The following is a 19,542-nucleotide window of genomic DNA, read 5'->3' on the forward strand; positions in this document are numbered from 1 at the left end:
GTGAATCGAGGGCGCCTGGAGAAGCGGGGGGCGAGCCGGTGGAAGTGGTGCGTAGGGACGCGACCACAGGCGATCTGAGGCCCGTGATGCCCACCCAGTATTTTTCCTTTGAGGGGCGGAGGAACAGTCGAGTGTGGTTTGGCCCGGACGGAGGCTTTGGTTCCGGATATGGAGGAAAAGGAACAGGTCGGAAAAGTGTAGAATCCCCCCGAATGATATTTGCAAAGGATGGATCAAACCCAAGAAAATAGGAATACGCTATTGGAGCAGCTCTAAGAGATAAGAGATACGACAAGCATAGAAAAGAGAGCAATAATGAAATTGTATTAGTTATTACTCCAAAGAACTTTTTTGCTGATAAGGATGGAAAACTCTCACTTTTACCGAGTTTAGCTCTTAAAATAAACAATAACTCAAAGCTCTCAACATTAATAAAAATGATCCACAAACTCATATCTTATGCTTATCCAGATATATTAATTGAAAGGATTCGTCATTTAGAAACACAAAATATTTTGAATGAAGCACCCAAAACAGCTAAACTCAGTTCTTTAAAAATAAAAAATGGGAATGAAATCTCTGTTACATTTAAGAATGTACCCAAAGATGAAAAATCAGATAAGTACCATCAAACTCAAGAATTACCTATAGAAGAGCTTCCAATGACTCCAATAGAAAAAGATATTCCTGAGCTTCCTGAGCTGGATATTCAGGAAAATCTTGATTTAAGTCAAGGTCCCAGTACTCAACAAAGCTTAGAAACTAAAGTATTAAAATCTGAAGATGATGTTTTGAATGACGATGAAATTTTAGAACCTAATAAAGCTATTGAAAATCCTTTATCCAAAAATTATGATTTTAATGTTGGAGATGAATATGAAAAATTAAAGTCTGATTATTTTAAAAACATCAGAGCTGGCAAAATTGCTATATATAACTCTGATGACGAACCACCAAGACAATCTAATCGCAAAGAACATCAATTTGTATTAAGCGATGAGGGAATTGATAATGATGGACAAGAAAGAGCAGTAGAGGCTGAGAAAATAGACATTAATAATTCTGATGGCTCCTATTTAGGAGCTGATATAAATCATTGCAACTATAAGGTAAACTTCAAACAAATTACATTACCTGTATCAAATTTTACTAATGAAATCGAACGGAACAATATCAAAGATATTTTAACTCTTAACGTAACATTTAGCGAGCTTGAGCCATGTAATTTGGAAACGCTTATTTCAGAGGTGAATAAAATAGCAAAATCCATGGGAAAGAATTATTCTCTTGTTAGAATGGAGCATAATGCATCAGAGAGAGAGCTACTAGCTCTTTCAAAAGATAACGAGAAGCACCATCTTTTGGATCTCGAAATAACTAGGGGTGATGAATTTAATGCATTTTTAATACTTGAAAAAACTCAAGAATCTGACTATTCAAAGAATGATATTGATAAACATGATGTCGAAATTATATCTGATCTGACTGAAAAACAGATTTCTATTGCGGACTGTCAGATATACATGACCATTTTTGTTGATTCAGCGTCACTTCGCGATAATATTAACCAATCCTTTTCCAAGAAACCCCTTAACAAGAACAGAAGCTTAGGAAAAGGAGGAAAAAAGCATCTTAAACCAATTAATATATGCACTCAAAGTTATGTTCCTATTAAAAAAGTACTAGAAAAGATCAAGATTATATTGAAAGTAGATTCAAATTTGAATGAAATTTTCATATGTGGAGACAAAATTGTAGATACTTGTAGCAGTTTACCAGTTTCATTAATCAAATCAGAAACATGTGTTCTTCGATTTGATTCATAATTAGGCCTTATTCTGTATTAAAACTTTGAATCCATTTATTAAATTTAGCAATAGAATATTTTATAGTAAGTATATAAATCATCTTCTATTTGCCTGCTACTTCCTCAATTTAATACCATTATTAAGGACTGGTCCCACATAATAAATTCATGCAATCATAGTACTCTACGGAACAACCATATCTTTTGCATCCGACCATACAAAAGTCTTTTGAGTACTGTGAGCATTGAGACATGCACGACACTGGAATACTCGAAACTCCAGCAACTATAGGTCTGTTTACATTGCAAGCTCTTCCACAAGTCTTTATAAAATACATACTTAATGTAAGAGCGCATGGGCCATTGCCTTTAAATTCGTAATTTCCAAGAGTTGATGCAGAAGATATCAAGGATAGGGGGGCAGGAAGGAAGCCCACCTCGAATTTGAGGTTTCTTTTTTGTTTATGAGTAAGAGGATATTCCACAAGCATTACGCATGAGGAAACCACTAGCTCTGATTCCATATCATCGAGACTTTTGAGATTCTTTGCAGTTGAGCAAATATCATCATTATATGCTAGACTAAAAATGTCTGGTTTTTCTTGTTTAAGTGCTTCCGTCTTAGAGCACAACATTCCCAGTTCTAAAAGAGCAACCAAAGATTGGCAGCAGTTCTAAAATGATTTGAGTTTTTTTTTTGTTAGTATTCCGCTAAGAATAATATCCTACGCTTTACTTACTGGAGCAGGTTTCAACGTTGTTTCAGGAATGTTTAGTTCCTCACACCTTTTTTCAATAAATTTTAAGGTAGAGCTAATTAAAAGACTTTTTACACGCTTTATTTTTATATTTTTACGTTCAAGTAAAAAAAAATATCATGAGCTAGTAAACTCTTATAACTTACTGTGCTTGGATCGTTCTTAGTGTGATTATTATGATGAGTTGAATTTCTATTGCTCATTTCCTCTGAGAAATTCATTTGTTTTACATGCGGTCGGATTAAAATAGGAGTAAATTTAAAAAATGTTTATAACCAAGTGATGTTTTCAATTTCTTACCACTCATTCTTATGGTTTCGGATCTTATATGTTGGCAGGCAATTAGCAGAAACACAACAAAAAATATAAAGTGATTTTTCATTTTCAAGGATTTTGGGAAATCAGTTTTTGAATTTCCTTTAAATATATGAAGGCTATAATATAAGCTGTTAAATAATTAGTTTATTTTAGAAAAAATCAGGTTAACCTTAGCATGCAAACTTATTGCATAATACACATGAATTAATAAGCAAAAATCAAAAACTATAATTTAAGTACATACATTCGTTTGCATGTAATCATGTTTACATGCATGCAGTGTCAAATGCATGCATATTTACAAAGGCTCAGGCCTACAAGTTAAAGATAATTGGTTAAGAATTATAAGTTCCATTTTAAATTTTAGACAAATTTTTTGCTGAAATCACTAAAATTACAATTTTGTGAAAACAGCAGTTATTCTGAGAAACATAATGTAAAATTAACACTATGTTGCATTTCGACTTTCTTCTAATATTCTTCTTGCTTCCATTTCTTGGAAGAACTATGGATCCTGATTTAAATTTTAAAAATTTGAATGGATCCAAGAAGGGATTGGTTAAAGAAGAGCCTCCCTTTGCTACCAGCGTTGAAATGAATGAAAATAATGAAACAATTGTAAGTAAACTTTCTCATCAAAACCATTCATTAGTATAACCTGTTGTTTTTCTCCCCTCTTTATAGTCAGATTTTTCAATCTTAAACTCATCAAAATTTAATAATATTTTGTCAGCTGAAACTACATGCTCAAGAAAGCTACAAAATAAGGATAAATATCCAAATTGCTGCTCTTCGATTGTTTCAATTTTTGAAACTGAAAGGATTTGTAGTCAAAAACCTCAGATAGACAAGTCTCTAAATGAAAGTAATGGAGAAATTGCAAGAGAACTATCAGAAATCAAGCAATATTATGATTACCATTGTAACAATACGGAGTACCAACTTTTAGTTTCAAAAAATATCACATCAGATGATGTGTATAACTGTATGAGGTATAATGGATTAACTGCAAGAAGTACAAATAGCACATTACAGGAATTGGATGGAATTAAATTAAAAGATAGTGAATCCATAGTCGATAATCAAAGAGCATTACAAATAAGTGGTTGGATGAATAGTTTTGGATTACCTGCAATTTCTTCGACTACTATTCTTTCACAATCAAGGTTTACTGAGGGCTCATTCATGCATTCAAGTGGAGGTCGAAATTGCTCTCCACTATTAACATTAATATTTGTTCGTGTTTGTAACTCTATCTGTAATGCCAATAACGACTCTTCTTCTGGAAGATCATCAATACCTATTTTTTGTTTAAGGGACTGTCAACCTTTTGCAAAGTTTGCCTGCTTGCGTGGGTGTAGAACATTTGGGTGCCAAGTTGATATATACACCTGCATGGAACTTATGTGTCAGTGATTTTGTCAAGGTATTTTGTAAGGTATAAGAAACAAAAATCTAAAGTAAATTTTTACGTAAGCTTGAAGTTACACATTTGGTAACTGCATGCATCAAAAGGTATATTACACCCGAAAAAAGAGCATCCACGTATGCAAACATGGTTTGCAAAATCCACACAAATTGGGAAGCATGATCTCGGGAATACCTCTTCTTCTACCGTAAGTGCACTCTCTGCATCGCATAGTTTTTCACATACTTTAATATAATGCAAGGAAAGCACAGATAAACATATTTTTTGGGTTTGATATTTAAATATATTTCCTTGAGGGGTATCTTGAGGTCCTCTTAACGATGATGTTGATTGGGGAAGTCTAATATGAGATCCAAATCCTGACTTTATTTGTAGTTTCCTATCAGTAAAATTCATTTCTTTACAATATTCAAAATTTTCATGATTTTTCCAAGAATTGACATCATCAGAATCTGATTTTTTTAGTATTTGATTACATTCACTATTGAATGCCATAAATTCACTCTTATTTCTCATCTCTTCTAGTAGGCCAGTTTCATTATTAGGCCTATTTAAACAAATTTCTTTTGAATAGAGTGAAACCGTTATTTCATTACAGCAGCTCTAAAAGGAATAAAATTTAATATTTCTTGAATACCTTATAAAATGTTAGATTTCATTGACTCACCTTTAATTCTTTCATATTGTTATCATTGATACTTTCTGAGATCAATCCCTTTACATTTTCTATCACATTTACATCTAATTAAAAATAATATAATTAAATACAAGATCCCAATAGTATTTACCATCGACGGCTAACTTATTAGAAAAAGCAATTTTTTTAAAAAGAATATATTCTTTTTGCATGTAGTTAAAGATAAATTATGTGGAAATGTCATAAATGATTAACAAATAGCTTGCCGCCCGATTGCGTTGGTAAACAATAGGGAAAAAGTAGTGAAAATAGAGTAAACACAAGATATAATTGAATATAAATATAAAGTTAATTATGCAATATATATGCTTAACAATAAAAGCTAGCTGGATTAAATGCTCGATGAGAACAGAAAAAAAAAGGAAAACGTGAATAATTCGGTAATTAAGATATAAATGTAAATACAATTGATTGCTTGGCTAAAATTAATTATATAATTCCAATAAACTTCCGAACATAATTAAAACTTCCTGCATTTAGCTAAAGGTCTTTAATCTTGATTCCACGATGAATTATAGAACTTTGATTATGAGAAATTAATATCTGGTAAATATAATCAGAGCTCTATTTGCAATACGATAATAATATATTTGAATCAATTTACTGATACCACCCATATAGAAGCCTATACTCTTAAATTATTAGTATACCTCTTTTTCTTTTCACGAACAGTAAGTATAGAGTAAATTAATTAGATTTCTTTTTCCTTTTTTTCCTTGTTATTTCTTGAATAGAATATTTAACTAATTTACCAGCCTGTCATACTAGTAGAACTAAATGGTTGCATTTGTTGTTGAGCAGATGGAGAAGGTCCACCACCAACAGACGTAGGACCAGATGCTCTGTAAGCTGCCATTTCAGCAAGATATTTTTGCTTAAATTCTTGTGCCTTTCTCTCCCATGGACCTTTTTCTTGTTCAGGAAGACTATTCCACATTTCCGCTAAGTCTTTCATTTGAAGTGCACGATTAGGGTCATTCTCTCTAACTTTTTGACGAATATGTTCACACCATAGTGTATAAGCAGTATGTGGTCTTTTTGGTTTATTTGGATCCTCTGGTGCTCTAATAGATCTCTTAGATTTCTGTTGCAATAAGATTCTGGGTTTCCACATCTTACCAGTGCGAGCAGCCACATTACTTGCCAGATCTACAAAGAAGTCAGCAAATTCACAAAGTATATCAACAATTATTGCATCCGAATTTGTAGAAGAACCAACTCCTGATGGCATTGATCCTGGTGGCTGGGGAACAGAAAGTCCAGGTAATCCACCCGGAAGGTTTATTTGATTGGACATTTCAGAATTGCGTTGAATAATTGCTTAGTGACTTGTACTTTTATTTCCTTATGAAGGAAAAATTGCCTTTTTTTTGTTGTAAATTAACACTTTTGAAGAAAGGCCTTAATCCTGAACCTGCTAAGTAATTAACTTGACTATTGTTATTTTCCTATATTTTTTAAGTCTTGTTATGACCGTACCGGAATTGTTAATTATTGGCACTTAATTTGCTGCAAAGCTAGAGTATATAGACATAGGTAGCTATCCAAAGACAGTTAAGGATGTAGATAGATATAGTATCTACTCCCGCCCATCTGTAGACACTATGCATTGACTATTTATTTTACTTTAATTTGACTTGTTAAAAAAAAAAAATTTCACACATTTTTGTTCGTAACTTAATTACAAAGGTTGTTTTTGAAATTAAACATTCAAATTACTAATATGTTCCCTCATTTTTTTTCACTCTCTCAATCACTAAAAATAGCATTGCTTAAGTCGATTTCAAATCTCCCGCCTAAAAAATGCATGGCTGTACGTATATTGTAGTATACCGGGATTGACATTGTTCTATTAATAATTTATTTGAAATATCAGGAACAATATTATTGTTTAAAGCTAAGGTAAAAAATGGGTTGTCATTAAGCACTACCTTTTGTTATTTAGTTATTGGTTTTCTTTAATTTTTTTAAAATTGTCATTTCGTTGTTTTATTTCACTTGCAAATGAAATTTGCTGACTATTTAGTCTATTATTTTGTGAACCGCCAAGTTTAATTCTAAATTTTTACAAGAATTAAAAATAACGGGTGATAAAATGTGAGGGATCTGCTAAATTTTAATTTATTTCTAATAAAAAAAATAACTTTATAGTATTTAATTTGATGGTCAAAAATTCAGTTTGTGATATATTGCAAGTTACATTAGGCTTTATTTAAGATAAGGGATATATTTTTATCAGAGCTTTCTAGTAAAGAAACACAAAGTTAATTATTATTTGATTCAAAAATAGCTGTGTGGCCTCATGATTAAGTATAAAGCTATAGGCAAATATTTGATACTCCTCTGTTATGCTTTAAACATCTTTCTTAGTTTAGTTTTTTGCCAGGAGCTAACATCAATTCTCAATCCTGAAGGTGGGGGTGGGTTTTCATGTAATTATACTAATGCAGAATATACTTGTGGTGGATATTCGGTCACTCCCTGGAGTTCATGGGGAACCTGTTCTGGTTGTAACGGAGTCATCACCAGGCAAAGGTCAATTTCTGGAAGCGTTTCGCAAGGGGGGCCAAGCACAACCGAAGGTGTAAAATGCCTCAACAACCAATCATGCGAACCATGCAGTTATACTCAGTGGTCTTCATGGTCTGCATGCTCAGACACATGCGAATCTGGGACCAAATATAGAACTCGCAGAGTTAGTTCAAATGTAGATTGTGGTGTTTCTGAAGATGAACTTAAACTTATAGAAACTGTCAGCTGCAACAATGATCCATGCAAGTGCGATGAAACAATTAGAGGAGAAAATGGACTGTACTACAGAGGCTGCCAGAAATACTCTAGGTCTGGCCAAAAGTGCTTGAATTGGTTGTCTCTAAAATTCGATGCTTTTGATTATTTAGCAACTCTTGAAAATTCTGGTATTGCTGACCACTCCTTTTGCAGAAATCCTATTTCTAACAATACTTTAGTTCCAACAATCTGGTGTTACGTAAGCGCATCTCCTCTAATTCCACAACTCTGTGATCCTGTTCCAACTGATTGTGTAGTTTCAGAATGGGAGCAGTGGTCCTCTTGCTCTTCTACTTGCGAAGAAGGGAAGATTACCCGTACAAGAACTATTATCCAAGAATCACTTCATGGAGGAGTAGAGTGCCCAGTAGATTTGGAGCAGGTTCAGGATTGCTCAGTTGATGTTATTTGTCCAGTTGATTGCGTATTAGGATCCTGGAGTCATTGGTCATCATGTAGTGTAGAATGTGGTAAGGGGAATTCTACTCGGTCCAGAAGTATACTGACTCGTCCAAGGGGTACAGGAGCTGTTTGTCAGGAATATCTACAAACAAAGTCGTGCGAAGGAGAAGGCTGTATGAGTTTTTGGGAAAAGAACAAATACTCAATTATTGGTTTTGCAGTGTTGGGAGTCGTCCTAATTATATCTATTATTTATATTTTAATTCCAAGTAATAACAGCGTTTAGTACTGTAATCCAACTTACAAGATACTGACTAAGTTTTAACCGCAAGAATTTCAATAATTAAATCAAATGTTTTCATAATTAACTAATATTAATCTTACACCTATTGCATATACTACAGGGCACTTATAATTTTATCTAGAGTAGCCTTACAGTTAATACTAGTGAAAAAACTATATGAAAAATTTAATCCTAATTATCATCTTAAAATAAATTCATTTTAAAAATTAAATATTTAAAAAAAATGTGATAAAAATTTAGGCTTTGAATTTTTAGTGGTATGCCGGGACTTTGGTTGAAAGTTGCAAAAAATTAACTGGCGACTTTTTATGATTCTGAATCCATGATTTTTTTTTTCGATATAACTTTCCAGAATAAAATAAATCTCCAAAGATGTTCTAAGTACATATAACTGCTCTTCTATCATTCATTACATCATTCAGATTTGTATGGTATTTTACTAGTGTACAGTTTTGTGTAATATGACCAAAATTACATGTCTTATTTTAGGCGGGCGATCACATTAGGCTCGCATAAGAGGGGCGGGTGTAGATCTGATTAATTTCTCAGTTTAAACAAAAAGTTGATTGGGGAGAAAAAAGCAGAACTATAAAAGAAATTGCAAGAAAGTACAATTAACTATTCTTATTTTTAAGTCTTTGAGAGAGCCTATTTAATTGAAAATGAAGAATCTCGTGAAGGTTATTTTGGGGCTTTTATTTGGACTAGTTTCAGTCCATTCTCTAAGCCTGAGAGCAGGAAGCCAAGAATTGGCTATCGCTGAAGACGTTTCAGATTTATTTGATGGGAGAGAAGTCAGAAAAATTGAGGTAAGATCCCCAGTTTCAGGTATATTAAGCAAGGTGAATATCCGTCAAACTGGCTATCATAGCTCAGGAACAGCTTTTGTAGTAACGGCTGACTCTAGCCAGTATTATAAGAGCACTATCAATACAGGAGGCAAGAATGTATCAGTAAAGAGAGTCATTGATGCTGGCAGGAATGTATACATTCAGATCTTTAGGGATTCATATGTTACATTATATACAAACAAGGCTGTTGGCGATAGTGTTTCTCAATATGATCTCTTAGCAATATTATTTGTCGTTAAAACTAGACAGGGAGAAGCTCCACTTGTTAAGAAGTTACCAAGATCCGTTCCAACAATGCCAATTCCTAATCCAACTGCTTCATCTACTACTGTTGATTTAGATACTGTGAACTCAAGTTTGGATTCCAGTTCTGGACAAATTTCTGAATCAGTAGCTGCTGAGGAAGCCGGGATCGATAAGGAGCAGAAATTGGACTTGACAGGAGAGAGCTCACCAACAGTTGAAGCTGAGAGAGTTACTGGAGAAGTAAAAGCCGATGAAACATCAAACGAAGTTGTGGCTCAACAGACATCTGAAGAGATTGCTGAAAAGGCCGACTCAACATTGGATAATCTTGCTTCTATTCCAGAAAAATCAGAATTAGATACTGATGTTTCAGATGAAGAAACCAACAAAGACAATGACTTCTCCGAACTTTCAGAATTTGCATCTGATTCAGAAGAGTCTAAGGGAGCAAGCTCTTCTCGTAATTCAGAGTCTGAACCTGAACCAGTTTCCGTAGCCAGTTCTGAGAATGAATCTCAAATGACTAAACCTGATCAAGGGATTGAGCCAACTGCAGAAGAATTGTCCACAGAAATCAGAGCCCTTGCAGAAAATCAGAATGCTGAAACTCCTAGTTTAGATCAAGGAGAAACAATTGAAACTCAAACAAGTATTGTTGAGGTTTCTGAGGTTAGCCAAGCACCTGAAGATGTTATTGAAACCAAGCCTATTACTGAAGAGATTTCAGCTGAGGAAAATTCTCAAAAGGTAGATGTACCTAAAGCTGAACAAGATTTGAAGGATGAATCTTCAGTTGAGCCCCCAATTGAATCCCCCCAATTGAATCTCCAGCTGAATCTCCAGTTGAATCTCCAGCTGAATCTCCAGTTGAATCTCCAGCTGAATCTCCAGCTGAGTCTGCAACTATTGCACCTACAACTGAGACTGCCGAGGAAGTCAAAGAAGAGGAGCTTTTACAAGGCCTCCCATCTCAACCAGTTGTTGGTCAGTTAGAGACAGCTGAAAAGCTTGAAGACTTGGACGGTGAGCCATCTGAGAGTATGGAGGAATCAGGAAGTGAGGGGGTTGTTTCATTGGATTCTGCTGGGAGAATGATTGGTTCTGATATTGAGAATAGTGGATCAGCTGTTGAGAACGCTTAGTAGTTTTTATTTAGTCAAATCTTGTTTCTGGACCAATTATCACTAGTGTCCTGATTTAAATTGAAGGAAGTTATTTTAATTTTGATTTATAGATGAAGTTAAATGGTTCAAAAACTATTGGACTGTTAATCTTTAAGCTTTTACTAATATTTAATTTATATTATTTTTCAATGGGATTCCGTAGTTGGTTTGAAGGGAAATATTGAATTTTTTGGTCAATATTCAATTTCTAACTTGATAATTGAAGAATTTCTAATTATTTCCAACCAAAATTCAAATATTTTTTTCTACTAATTAGTATCTAAGTGAATTTTTTAATAACAAATGAAGTATGATTATTTATGTACTCTTGTTTTCTCACGTTGAGACGTTTTGCTGTGATTGCCCCTTGCTATTTATTTCTATTTAAATCCAATATTCTTTATTTAGCAATTGAAACTTTGGCTCCAAGAAGAAGTACTGGTAGGAACACTTATTAAAATAACTAAAAGTTTAATAACAAAATTATTGTTGGGAGGGGGAGGTTTTTTTTCTATATTTAACTTGCATGCAATTTATATTCACAAATTATGCGGTAATTTGTGAAACTATTTAAAATTTTTGTAGAAAATGCATTTATTAGAACAGTTATACAATGTATGAACACATTAATTAAAACAAATTGAGTATAAGTACTAATATATGAGAAAAATAATTCTTTAAATATAAGGTTTTTACAATTAGGTTTATTTAAGCTTTATTATATATATATATATTTTTTGTCAGGAATAATTACAAAATAACACAAGGGTGGAGACAAAAATAGTCAAGCGGGGTATTTCTTAAACAAATAAGTATTTTCTGAGTTTAGTCCGAAAAATACAATGCCCATCAAAATAGATAATTGCAGAAGAGAACAATGCTACTTTACTGATTGGTTGAGAACTGTAGCGTGCATACTTGTTTTGTCGGTACATGGAATGGTGTTAGTTCAGAGAATATTCAATTTGAGTGATATTGACAAGGATATATCTGATAATTACTTATTGATTCTGCTCCATCATGGAATGCCGGTTTTCTTTTATTCGTCTGGAAGAGCAGCTTTCTTTTCTGCAAATAAATCAGGTAAGCGATAATTAAGCAAATAGAAATTGATAAAATTCTGTTTATATAACTATTGAAATATTGTAGAAAATTGCGGATTCTTAAACTTCCTATATAAGAAGACTCTTCGACTTTTGATACCTTCAATAGCAGGATACTTTACTGTAGTTGCAGCAGCAGCATACTTAGGGTCAGATTGGCGTCCATGCGCACCAACTCGTCCATACAATTCAGTATTTGACTTTTATTCAAGATTTCTTGCAGAATTTAATTGCTCTGGATTAGAGTGGCTTTGGACTCTACCTATGATTTTTGCAATTTCAATTATGAATTGGCCATATACGATATATTTGAATAATGTGGCAAAAGAACGGGCGCTTACAAAGTTTAAAGTTGGTTTAAAGAAAGAAAATGAGTCTGAAAAGATAGTGAATTTTTTTAAGGAAAATAAAACACTATCGATGAGTTTTTTGTTTATAGCAACAATGATGTTTTCTTTACATATTCTTTTAAGTTTTTCAGTAAAGGGGATACTGGTTCCAGTGATATTGTGTTATATTTCACTACCTTTATTCGTTAAGTTTGTAGCTAAAGCTAATCTAAATGAGAAAAATGACTCAAAAATTACGTCATTTTTAGCTTATTTACCACTTTATTTATCATCCGCATATATTGGTTTGAAATTGGATGATTCAGTAAACAATACATTTTCTTCCAATTATAATCCAAATAATATTCTCCTCTATGGTATGAGATTAGCTGGTGATGAAAGAGCACTCAGACTATGTATTTCGTTATTATTCTACAATTTTTATTATTTGTCAGGATTTTTGGATCTTTTATTTCAAGTTGATACTGAAATTGAGAGAAATATCTATCTTAATAATTTAGCTCCTCTCAAAATTATTATACTAATAGCTTTGAATGCTTTATCTTTTCCTGGGAATAAGTCTCTAGTTTCATATATTTGGGCATATCCTTATTATACTGGAGGAGTAACAACATGCATTTTTATTATTGGAACATGGGTTTGGCTTGAATTGTTCAGAATTACTGGAACTCAGCTTTTTAAAAATGTCAAAATTTCTGAGAATCTACATAGACATTTTTCACGTAGTGGGATAGTTATTTACATCACACATTCAGTATGGCTGGAGTTTGTGACCAGATATTTTTTAATATACTATATTTCCCCAGATAGCTCATATTCTTTGTATGACGGAAAGTCCATTAGCCTCTTTGGCTTTGTTTTTCCTGGATTTGGTATGATGAGCTCTTGGATATTACTTAATATATCGGGTATAATCCTCAGTGTTATTACTTACATTTCCATCATCAATTTTAGGATCCCTAGATTGTTCTTCGGCATTAGTAATTAAAATCGACCATTACCATTAGTTTCCCCATTTTTTTTTTTTTCAAATATTCATGCATACATCCTCATACCGGTGCATTATCCTATTCACTGCGCATGCAACTCTGCATCCACATGAATCTAAATGTACAAAAAAGAAAAAAAACCAGAACGAAAGGAAAATATATACAAAAATATTGATAAATCAGAGCAAAACTCGAAGTCTAAAATGAACTAAGCACACTGTTCATAAAAAAAAACTTTCGTATTACATTGTGGAATTGAATCTTTGATTAGTGGCACGCAAAGCAAAGATTTTACATTGGAAAAATTAACCAATAACACCGTTCCTGGACATAACGTAAGATCTCCGTAGTTTTAGGAAAAATAGCAAACTTCGACAATATTACGAAAAAAAAGTATCTAATAATAAATGAATTATTGACTGCAGAAAAGTCTTGTCTCACATTGTTAACCCCATATTTAAGGTATAAACTTCGATATTAAAAAGTGTTTGCATGACCGGCCAATATAAAAATTCTTCCTAAAGCTATTACAAGCCAATGCCATCCAATAATTCTGAGATTGTTAAACAAATAATGTTATCGCAATAAGGAAGATCGGAAATATTACTTCAATTAACGCCTAACTTAGTGAGCAAAAGACATTTCCATACAGATTCTATTCAAATGTGCAAAAATGCATAAACATTCATTCAATTAATAAGCCATCCATATTAATTATTAAAGGTATTTATACTCAAAGAACCGAATGTCATTGACTTTCCATTAATTTACAAAAAGCTAAAGGAAAATGCGACTAATAGTTCACATATACTCGAATTGGGGGAAAAATTAAAGCCATACATCATCTAATAACATCTGAATATTTTTCAACTCAAAGATAATACTTTAAAGCAATTATTGCTTGCGTCTTATGGAATGTAAATATAATAATTTAGTCATGGTTTTACCACCAGCTAAGTAATTTAAATCCTTGTTCTCCCAGAAAATACACTAATGAGTACTTCTAATATTATTGAAGCCAACATTGAATCTTCCTCAACAATTACTACCTTCAAACTAGAGCTAGTGTAATGTTTCATTCTATTGATCAAGGCTTTGATTGCTTGTAATATGTGTTGTTCTGCGCGGTATCTAGAAACTTGATACATTTCTTTTAAAGAAAATATTTCCAATACAACTTGTTTTTCTGAATTTGCCACAGCCTTGGAGATAACTTCTTCAAAAGCAGATGAAGCAGATCTATTGTCTACATCAACCATGTACAATCTACTTAATGTTTTTGTTAATGGCACTGTGCTGTCTCCATATCTTCTATTTGCAACTACGGTGACTCCACCTAGAAGCGATGGATATGAATTGCCAGTCAATGATAAAATGTTGTGAATTCCTGGACTCAATGCGTCTATAGCTAGAACTTTACAGTTAACAAGGTCTGAAATATTTGTATTAGTTAAATAGAACCTTTTAGAAAGTTCAGTTAAAGAAGTACTGGTGAAAGTTGTTAACTGTTGAACCCAATAATTCATGCTATATAAGCCATTAACATCAGGCTTGGAATGCAGCCTAGTGAATTCTTGAATCGCTGAATAATGAGAGCTAGTAAATATTGAATCAGAAGGAGCTGGTCTAGAGGCATCCTTGTTTCCGGTGAATTTTGGTAGTGGAGGTCTTGGGGGAGGTATTCTAGTAGGTCTAGGAGTGGTAGTAGTTGTAGTTCTCACTATACGTCTACTAATTTCCCTCTTAACACTACTTAAAAGATTCTTTGATTTTCTTGGTGTCGTTGCTGGTGCTCTGAATTGTGGAATCATATTACCTCCAATGATTCCGCTTAAGCTCAACCAGTTTCGGTTGATAGATGTAAGGGTTGCGCCAATTCCGCCTGAGCTTGCGTATTCAAGATAATAAGTTGCAAAGAGATCCAATGCAAGGAAGAAAATCTCAGAGTTTCTCTCGTAGAATGTGAGGTGGATGGAGTCTCTATGAGGGCTAGTGGAGAAGAATTCATCCATGCTTTTAACTGCTTGGAGGATGTACTCCTTATTTCTTGATTCACTTGTAATCATAGAAGTTGCAATTAATGGAGAGAGAACAGTAGTGCATCTGTATTTTGCAGAAGCAAGTATTTTCTTGTAAAGAACTTCTACGGCCTTGACCCTACTATTATAAATAAACTTTGTAGAATTAAGGCAGTAGACTCTGGAAACATTGGTCATCCATGGTTCAATTGTGTAAGCATTTAAAGCTCTCACTCCCAACACCTTGATTTCAGAGCTACCAACTGAAGCGCATTCCTTTGCACTGATACCAAGCTTTACAGCAAGTTCAAGTTGAGCTTTTTCTGATACATCGACTACTAAGCATCCGCATCCAACAACACCTGGATTTGAGTTCGAAAGAATAAGAGAAAAGTGGTTTGAAGTTGTGGGTTGAGGAATTCTACCGTTGTACATTGATTGAATGAATTCAGAAACTGGTGTCCCTGACATACATTCTTCATCGGAGTCGAAATAGTATGTCCCTTGTGTACTTGGTCTAATTGAAGGTTGTTGAGGTGCTACTGGTCTTAATGACCCAATAGGTCGTTGTGGTACTGGTGGTGGAGGTCTTGATGGTCTTGGTGGAGGTCTCATAGGTATTGTGGGCGGCATAGGAGTGGTTGTGTCTGTACCAAGTAATTCTTCTGATGTTCTGACATTCATGACATTGAAGTATGGTTTTATTTGATCAACAAGAACTTCGAATTTTTCTCTCGTTTCTGTTAAAATAGTAATATGCATCTGCGAATTATAAAGCAAGAACTCATTTAATGCGGCAGCTAAACCCTCAACAGCGGCTGTAATAATTTGAATAGAGTATGAATGACGAGAATCCCATAGACCAAAAGGTAAAACCAACAATTCACTCAAACGGTGTTTATCTGCAAATTCAAATATTTGCAAGTAGGCAGCTTTGATCAAATCCATCAAGGATTCATATGTACCTACTTCATGAATGGCATTATAGAAGTCAAGGTACATTACCTTCTTTAAGGATGAGTACCAAATAGCAGGACTTTGGCGATAATTTGTTGATCTTACTGTAACTCCTGATTCCTGAGTAACAGGACTATACGGAAGACCCATTTCTCTCATCAGCTCTTCAAACTTATAAGTCCCACTTTCCATTATGAAGGCATCGCATGAGTGAATACCTATTGTAAAATCAGAGAATGCCAAAGAAATCTGAGTTGTTACGGCAGTATATTTATTAATGTATGGATCATTGGCTTCTGAAAGCAAAGTAAAGAAATTCTTCATTGTTGGGCAAGCAATACCATCGTATTGGTTGAAATCTGATAGTAGCTGAGTTCTTGGCAAAGGAACCGGAGTTGGAGCTGGAATTGGAATTGGAGTTGGGGCTGGAGTTGGGGCTGGAGTTGGGGCTGGAGTTGTACCAGACTGAATCGATTTATTATATGCTGCTTGGTCTCTAGTAAATGCTTTTGAAAACCCATGCAAGATTATGTCGTAGGAAAAGAAATCAGGTGCCGGAATAATAATATTGAATGGGCATTTCATATTATTGTTTCCGAAGGCTGTCATAATCCAACTTCTCACTTGAAAAGCTGCATTATTAACTCTGGATTCAAAGTTAGTAGAGGCTGGTGAAATGACTGGTAATAGGATATTTGAAACTTGATCTGCTGAAGCTCTATCCAAAATACTAGTGTATAACACAGACTCTGAGACCGAGGATTGAACACAGTATATTGAACCCAATTGAGTACGACGACTTAAATTTGCATTTAAGTCAAATACAGCTGGGATATGGCTTGTTGTGACAGGGCATGTAACTCTGGCAGAGTTTAGTAATCCAGTACTATCTGCACTCCTGGAGTCTACGACCAAAGCATCGCATGACGTGGAACTTAAAATTGATGGTGAATATGCATCAAGCAATACAACTGATACACACTTTGCTGAATTAAGAGAACCACCCCTATTCGTCAAGTAGGCATCTAAAGCCGAGGTTGAGGTGCAGTCAAAGGAGTATACAGCTGCAATTAGCTGAGATAACAGAGTAAAGAGTATTAAATAATTCATTTTCTCTTCTGGAGGCGATATATTCTACCTTCAAATCTCCAGTTTAACTAAATAAATGAATTTCGTGAAATAAATTACGTAATTTTTTTACTTGTACCATTCAGATTATTGAATATCATATAATATATTTTACTATTTATTAAATATATTTAAATACAATTTTCAAAAGAGACAGGCAGTTCCCGCCCAGTTATTTATGCGTTAATAAAATAAAAAAAGGTACCGGTGGATATTAATTAGATAATTAAAATAAATGGGAAATCTAATATTAGAAAGGAAAATCTTTTTTTATTTTATTGGAAAAATTATGAAAATTAGTAAAATGTTGTAGATTTTAGTAGATAAAATTTTCTTGTGTGATTTGTTAAAATGTTTTTTTTTTTTGAATTAATAAAAGTTTTAATTTTTAGAATAATTCACGTGTTGAAAGCGTATTTAACTTAGCTTGTATAAATATACCATTTAATATGGTATATTTTGTAATTAATAAATGACAATATATTTCATTGTTAATATTATGATGCATATGTATAAATAATTAATATTTTGCTGGTTTTCTCCAGAATTATGACATTTTTTAATGAGCTTAATTTTTCGTTAATTTTTTAATATTTCAAAGCTTGACTAATACAAATATGGCGGGAAACCATCTTAAGAGGGAAAATTGTTTCATGTAATGGATAAAAATTGACGGAAAAAAAGATTAAAAAATTTTTTTAAAAAAAGAATATATTAAAAACTAATTAAAACAGTTTGTTTGAAATATAGCTTAAGGAAATAAGAGAGATTGAAAAGGAGCTGAATTTTTTTTATTGCAAATATTCACTTATATGAATTAATGAGGCGCAGAAAGGAATACAAAGTTAGAGAGCTAAATTCTTTTGAAATTGAGCAGAAAAGAGAAGATTTAAAAGCGAATATTGAAGAAAGTCGACCAAAAAGTAGCTTATTAAGAATTGTTTTGGATTATATAGGTCTAATACTGTACTATTTTATAAACAATGTCAAATTAATTTTTCATTACATACTTAATCCAAGATTAAATACATTAAAGGAATTATACCCTCATCATACAGCTGGAAAGTATGAACCAAGAAGTAAATTTGGGTACCGGTTCTTTTTAGTTTGCAATAGAGTGCAAAATATTGGTTTTGGATTTGAATATAGAGGAGTATATTATTTTAGTAATGCACATTTTAATGCAAATACAGATAAATTAAAGATTGATGGGAAGGAAATTAGGCTATACCAGCAAGGATTTACGATGTTATGTTCAAAAAAAGAGCATAATATGAAAAAGCCAAGAGATGACGAAGATTTATATTTGTTGAATCCCTATATGCCAACGATTAAGGGAAAGTGTATTTACAAGAATCCCTTTTTTTATTCATTTTTTCCAATTAATTCTATTTGTAGGGAGTTTACAGGACTACCTATAACTAATAGTAAGGGGGAGCTGGTATCAATATATGATAATTTTAGAAAAGTGAATAGCTTGGTTTATAATATAATTGGGGATGTTAACTTATGGAAAGAAGAGCAAAGTAATAGATGTATTGATTATAAGGTTGAAAGTGTTCAAACAGACCGCGAGGATATACAAGTGTTTAGGGTAATTTCTGAATTTGAGGATGGATGTGGTAATTTTGAAAATAATGAAATTGTTGGATACTTTTTCAAATATAACTCAATTAATTACATTTCTGGAGCATTTGTTGATGAATTTGGGAATCTGAATTTGCCAATAGCACAGAAAGATAATGATGAAGCTGAAAATACTTTGAAATATTCAAATTTATACAGGGATTTGTGGGTTTCAGTGCCAAATTCGATGCATAATTTAAGTTTACCAGACCAAGATGAATATGCATTTGTATTAAATATTACTAGGTACAACCAGAAAGAGATTAAGGGTAAGATAAAAATAGATAATAATCAGCAATTTTGGGCAGAGTTTGTGGGAGTTCCAAATAGAGAATTTTTAGGACTACCAATATTAAATAGAAATGGCCAATTAATAGGAGTATATAGTGATTTTAACATAGAAAATAGTTTTGGAAGACTCAAATATTCAGTTTATCTTGGAGGGATAAATACATTTAAGAATTTTTTGTTAAGAATAAGTTTGAGAAATCAAAATACCATACAAACTCTTGAAACTGATTTTGATATAGAAATCCTTGAACAAGTTGTTTCTCTTTGTTCTATAGGTGCTGAAAACAATGATGAATCCTGCAGTAAACTTGTAAA

The 19,542-nt window shown here is 33.1% G+C and overlaps 11 protein-coding genes across 11 annotated transcripts; 7 read left to right on the forward strand and 4 right to left on the reverse strand.

Annotated features, from left to right (window-relative positions):
• The first annotated feature begins 437 nt into the window (after positions 1–437).
• On the forward strand, positions 438–1,826 carry Chro.20317 (hypothetical protein). The annotated part of the gene is made up of 1 exon (XM_662087.1): positions 438–1,826. The coding sequence occupies one exon, from the start codon at positions 438–440 to the stop codon at positions 1,824–1,826; it is 1,389 nt and encodes a 462-aa protein (XP_667179.1).
• Positions 1,827–1,947: 121 nt separating this feature from the next.
• Positions 1,948–2,442, reverse strand: Chro.20318 (hypothetical protein). Its single annotated transcript, XM_662088.1, has 1 exon — positions 1,948–2,442. The coding sequence occupies one exon, from the start codon at positions 2,440–2,442 to the stop codon at positions 1,948–1,950; it is 495 nt and encodes a 164-aa protein (XP_667180.1).
• An 891-nt stretch (positions 2,443–3,333) lies between these two features.
• Chro.20319 (hypothetical protein) lies at positions 3,334–3,540 on the forward strand. The annotated part of the gene is made up of 1 exon (XM_662089.1): positions 3,334–3,540. The coding sequence occupies one exon, from the start codon at positions 3,334–3,336 to the stop codon at positions 3,538–3,540; it is 207 nt and encodes a 68-aa protein (XP_667181.1).
• A 330-nt stretch (positions 3,541–3,870) lies between these two features.
• On the forward strand, positions 3,871–4,299 carry Chro.20320 (hypothetical protein). The annotated part of the gene is made up of 1 exon (XM_662090.1): positions 3,871–4,299. One exon carries the CDS (start codon positions 3,871–3,873, stop codon positions 4,297–4,299), a length of 429 nt encoding a protein of 142 aa, XP_667182.1.
• Positions 4,300–4,351: 52 nt separating this feature from the next.
• Positions 4,352–4,828, reverse strand: Chro.20321 (hypothetical protein). Its single annotated transcript, XM_662091.1, has 1 exon — positions 4,352–4,828. One exon carries the CDS (start codon positions 4,826–4,828, stop codon positions 4,352–4,354), a length of 477 nt encoding a protein of 158 aa, XP_667183.1.
• Positions 4,829–5,757: 929 nt separating this feature from the next.
• Chro.20322 (high mobility group box 1) lies at positions 5,758–6,306 on the reverse strand. The annotated part of the gene is made up of 1 exon (XM_662092.1): positions 5,758–6,306. The coding sequence occupies one exon, from the start codon at positions 6,304–6,306 to the stop codon at positions 5,758–5,760; it is 549 nt and encodes a 182-aa protein (XP_667184.1).
• Positions 6,307–7,311: 1,005 nt separating this feature from the next.
• Positions 7,312–8,487, forward strand: Chro.20323 (TSP1 domain-containing protein TSP10 precursor). The annotated part of the gene is made up of 1 exon (XM_662093.1): positions 7,312–8,487. One exon carries the CDS (start codon positions 7,312–7,314, stop codon positions 8,485–8,487), a length of 1,176 nt encoding a protein of 391 aa, XP_667185.1.
• A 680-nt stretch (positions 8,488–9,167) lies between these two features.
• Positions 9,168–10,595, forward strand: Chro.20324 (hypothetical protein). Its single annotated transcript, XM_662094.1, has 1 exon — positions 9,168–10,595. The coding sequence occupies one exon, from the start codon at positions 9,168–9,170 to the stop codon at positions 10,593–10,595; it is 1,428 nt and encodes a 475-aa protein (XP_667186.1).
• Positions 10,596–12,132: 1,537 nt separating this feature from the next.
• Positions 12,133–13,206, forward strand: Chro.20325 (hypothetical protein). The annotated part of the gene is made up of 1 exon (XM_662095.1): positions 12,133–13,206. The coding sequence occupies one exon, from the start codon at positions 12,133–12,135 to the stop codon at positions 13,204–13,206; it is 1,074 nt and encodes a 357-aa protein (XP_667187.1).
• Positions 13,207–14,169: 963 nt separating this feature from the next.
• On the reverse strand, positions 14,170–17,292 carry Chro.20326 (hypothetical protein). The annotated part of the gene is made up of 1 exon (XM_662096.1): positions 14,170–17,292. One exon carries the CDS (start codon positions 17,290–17,292, stop codon positions 14,170–14,172), a length of 3,123 nt encoding a protein of 1,040 aa, XP_667188.1.
• Positions 17,293–18,130: 838 nt separating this feature from the next.
• Chro.20327 (hypothetical protein) lies at positions 18,131–19,542 on the forward strand (the record flags this gene model as incomplete). Its single annotated transcript, XM_662097.1, has 1 exon — positions 18,131–19,542. A coding segment is annotated over one exon (1,412 nt), but the record flags the coding sequence as incomplete, so codon positions are not given.

Source organism: Cryptosporidium hominis (genome assembly GCF_000006425.1).
Source record: "Cryptosporidium hominis TU502 chromosome 2 CHRO012086, whole genome shotgun sequence".
NCBI classification, from domain to species: domain Eukaryota; phylum Apicomplexa; class Conoidasida; order Eucoccidiorida; family Cryptosporidiidae; genus Cryptosporidium; species Cryptosporidium hominis.